At 37.5% G+C, this 2,019-nt stretch overlaps 2 protein-coding genes across 2 annotated transcripts; both read left to right on the forward strand.

The window, feature by feature from the left end:
* LOC104732278 lies at positions 967-1,386 on the forward strand. The gene has a single exon (XM_010451814.2). The coding sequence runs from the start codon at positions 1,013-1,015 to the stop codon at positions 1,346-1,348; it is 336 nt and encodes a 111-aa protein (XP_010450116.1). The 5' UTR covers positions 967-1,012; the 3' UTR covers positions 1,349-1,386.
* On the forward strand, positions 1,423-2,017 carry LOC109127972 (selenium-binding protein 2-like; the record flags this gene model as incomplete). Its single annotated transcript, XM_019233613.1, has 2 exons — positions 1,423-1,717; positions 1,805-2,017. Coding segments are annotated over exons 1-2 (435 nt in total), but the record flags the coding sequence as incomplete, so codon positions are not given.

Here is a 2,019-nt window from a genome sequence, read left to right on the forward strand (position 1 = left end):
TCACAATATAATTTCATAACTTTAGTCCTTATCATACTTTTCACCTGCTGCAACGTGGGCCGTTGCTGAAGACATCAGTTAAGTAGGTGCAAAGAGGGGCTAAGAATCGTGAGGGGCTAAGAATCGTGAGTCGTCGTCTCACCTCATATTTTGGAATAAGATTCTATGAGATAACGATATTTTCGCAACATCAAAACAATCCGAATTAATTGCCAAAGTATTATTCAATTCCGACCTACAAAGTTTTCTTATTATTGAAAATCAGTTTCAGTTTACGATAATTTTTTCTTTTTGCTTAATACATTTTACGAAGGTGAATTTGCTAATAATTAGTTATTTTACTCTCCTTGATTACATGAGCTTCTAGGCCTTGTTATATGCTACACAATGGGAAAACGATAACGCAAGTTTTATGAAGTTATTTAATATATTAATATACCTTTTAACTTTTAGCTTTGCATTTTTTTTTTTGGGTCTGATTATAGATCTTTTCATTTGTAAATAACATAGATAAAATATCATTAGAAGGTCGTTTTTAAACAAATTTTTAACCTAAATGTGTGTATATATTACAAATGATGTTCTACCATCCACACCGAATAAATCTAAACTACATACACTATAACCCAACGTTGATAACTCAACCATGTTATGGTTAGTTTTATGCTTGCATGAAGAGAGTATGGGCTTTAAGTTGCGGTATCTTTCTTAGTTAAAAAGATAGTGATTATAATATAGTACCATTTCGTGGATCACACGTAGTCACGTACGGTACTACTACTTCATTTAATTATTCTTCGGGGACATCCGATACCATTTAATTATTCTCGAATACCCTTTTTTGAAAGGTGAAAATTCGATATGATAATGAATTATCCTTCTTTACGAAAGTTAAAAAAAGATATGCTTAAGCAGTACAAGTTACAAACCAAATCTACCACTATAAATGATGTATCCCCTCCCAGTACCAATAAATATATATAACTCAAAGTACAAAAGAACATCATCAAGCATGGAGTACTACACATTTACCGAAAACGACGAAGAACGTGTATCGGGAAATCATCACGTGAAGAACACGTGGGTGAAAGAACGTTACGAGAGCGATGAAGAAGATGGAGAGGTGAACAAACTTATCCTAAAGGAAGATGAAGAAACTAAGGATATGGTGACATCACCGAGTGGTGAGAGGATGATGTTGACGAGTAAGGTTAGGTATCTCAACTATGGAGCTCTCAAACATGACACGGGGGCTCCGGCAGCTTCCGGTGGTGGAGGAAGAGCCTTGCCTCTTCCGTCGAACAGGTACCACCGTGGCCACCCCAAGTACTACAGATGCAGGGGTTGAAGTGAAACCTTTCAGCAGATAAAAATAATTTCGAATACNTTTTTTTTTTTTTTTTGGTTCTTACAAATCTATGACTAACCAGCAAACTTGTTTTAGGTGGTTATATCAGTTAAACCCCTGAAAGTAGAAAACTGGATTCTTGCAGAGATGCCTGGGCTTATCACCGACTTCTTGATCTCCCTAGATGACCGATTTCTCTACTTTGTGAACTGGCTCCATGGAGACGTTCGTCAGTACAACATCGAGGACCCTAAGAACCCTGTCTTAACAGGACAAATTTGGGTCGGAGGGTTACTAAAAAAGGGCAGTCCTGTTAAGGTGGTTGGAGAAGACGGTAACACTTATCAAATTGATGTTCCTCAGATCAAGGTTTGTGCCAGAAATTTTAATCTTTTGAGGATTTAATTAAGTTTCACATTTTGCATAACATAGAAGCTCTGTTTTGGTGGATGTCAGGGTAACTCTCTACGCGGAGGACCTCAAATGATCCAGCTGAGCCTTGATGGGAAACGTTTGTATGCAACAAACTCGCTGTTCAGCGCATGGGATCGTCAGTTTTACCCGGAAATCATGGAGAAAGGCTCACACATAATTCAAATTGATGTTGATACAGACAAAGGTGGTCTCACCTTAAACCCTGACTTGTTTGTAGACTTTGGTGATGAACCAGA

Source organism: Camelina sativa, chromosome 12, assembly GCF_000633955.1.
Source record: "Camelina sativa cultivar DH55 chromosome 12, Cs, whole genome shotgun sequence".
Lineage (NCBI taxonomy): Eukaryota > Viridiplantae > Streptophyta > Magnoliopsida > Brassicales > Brassicaceae > Camelina > Camelina sativa.

Excerpts from the sequence above, each read along its gene's own strand:
- LOC104732278 (XM_010451814.2), top strand. The coding sequence starts at position 1,013 with ATGGAGTACTACACATTTACCGAAAACGACGAAGAACGTGTATCGGGA.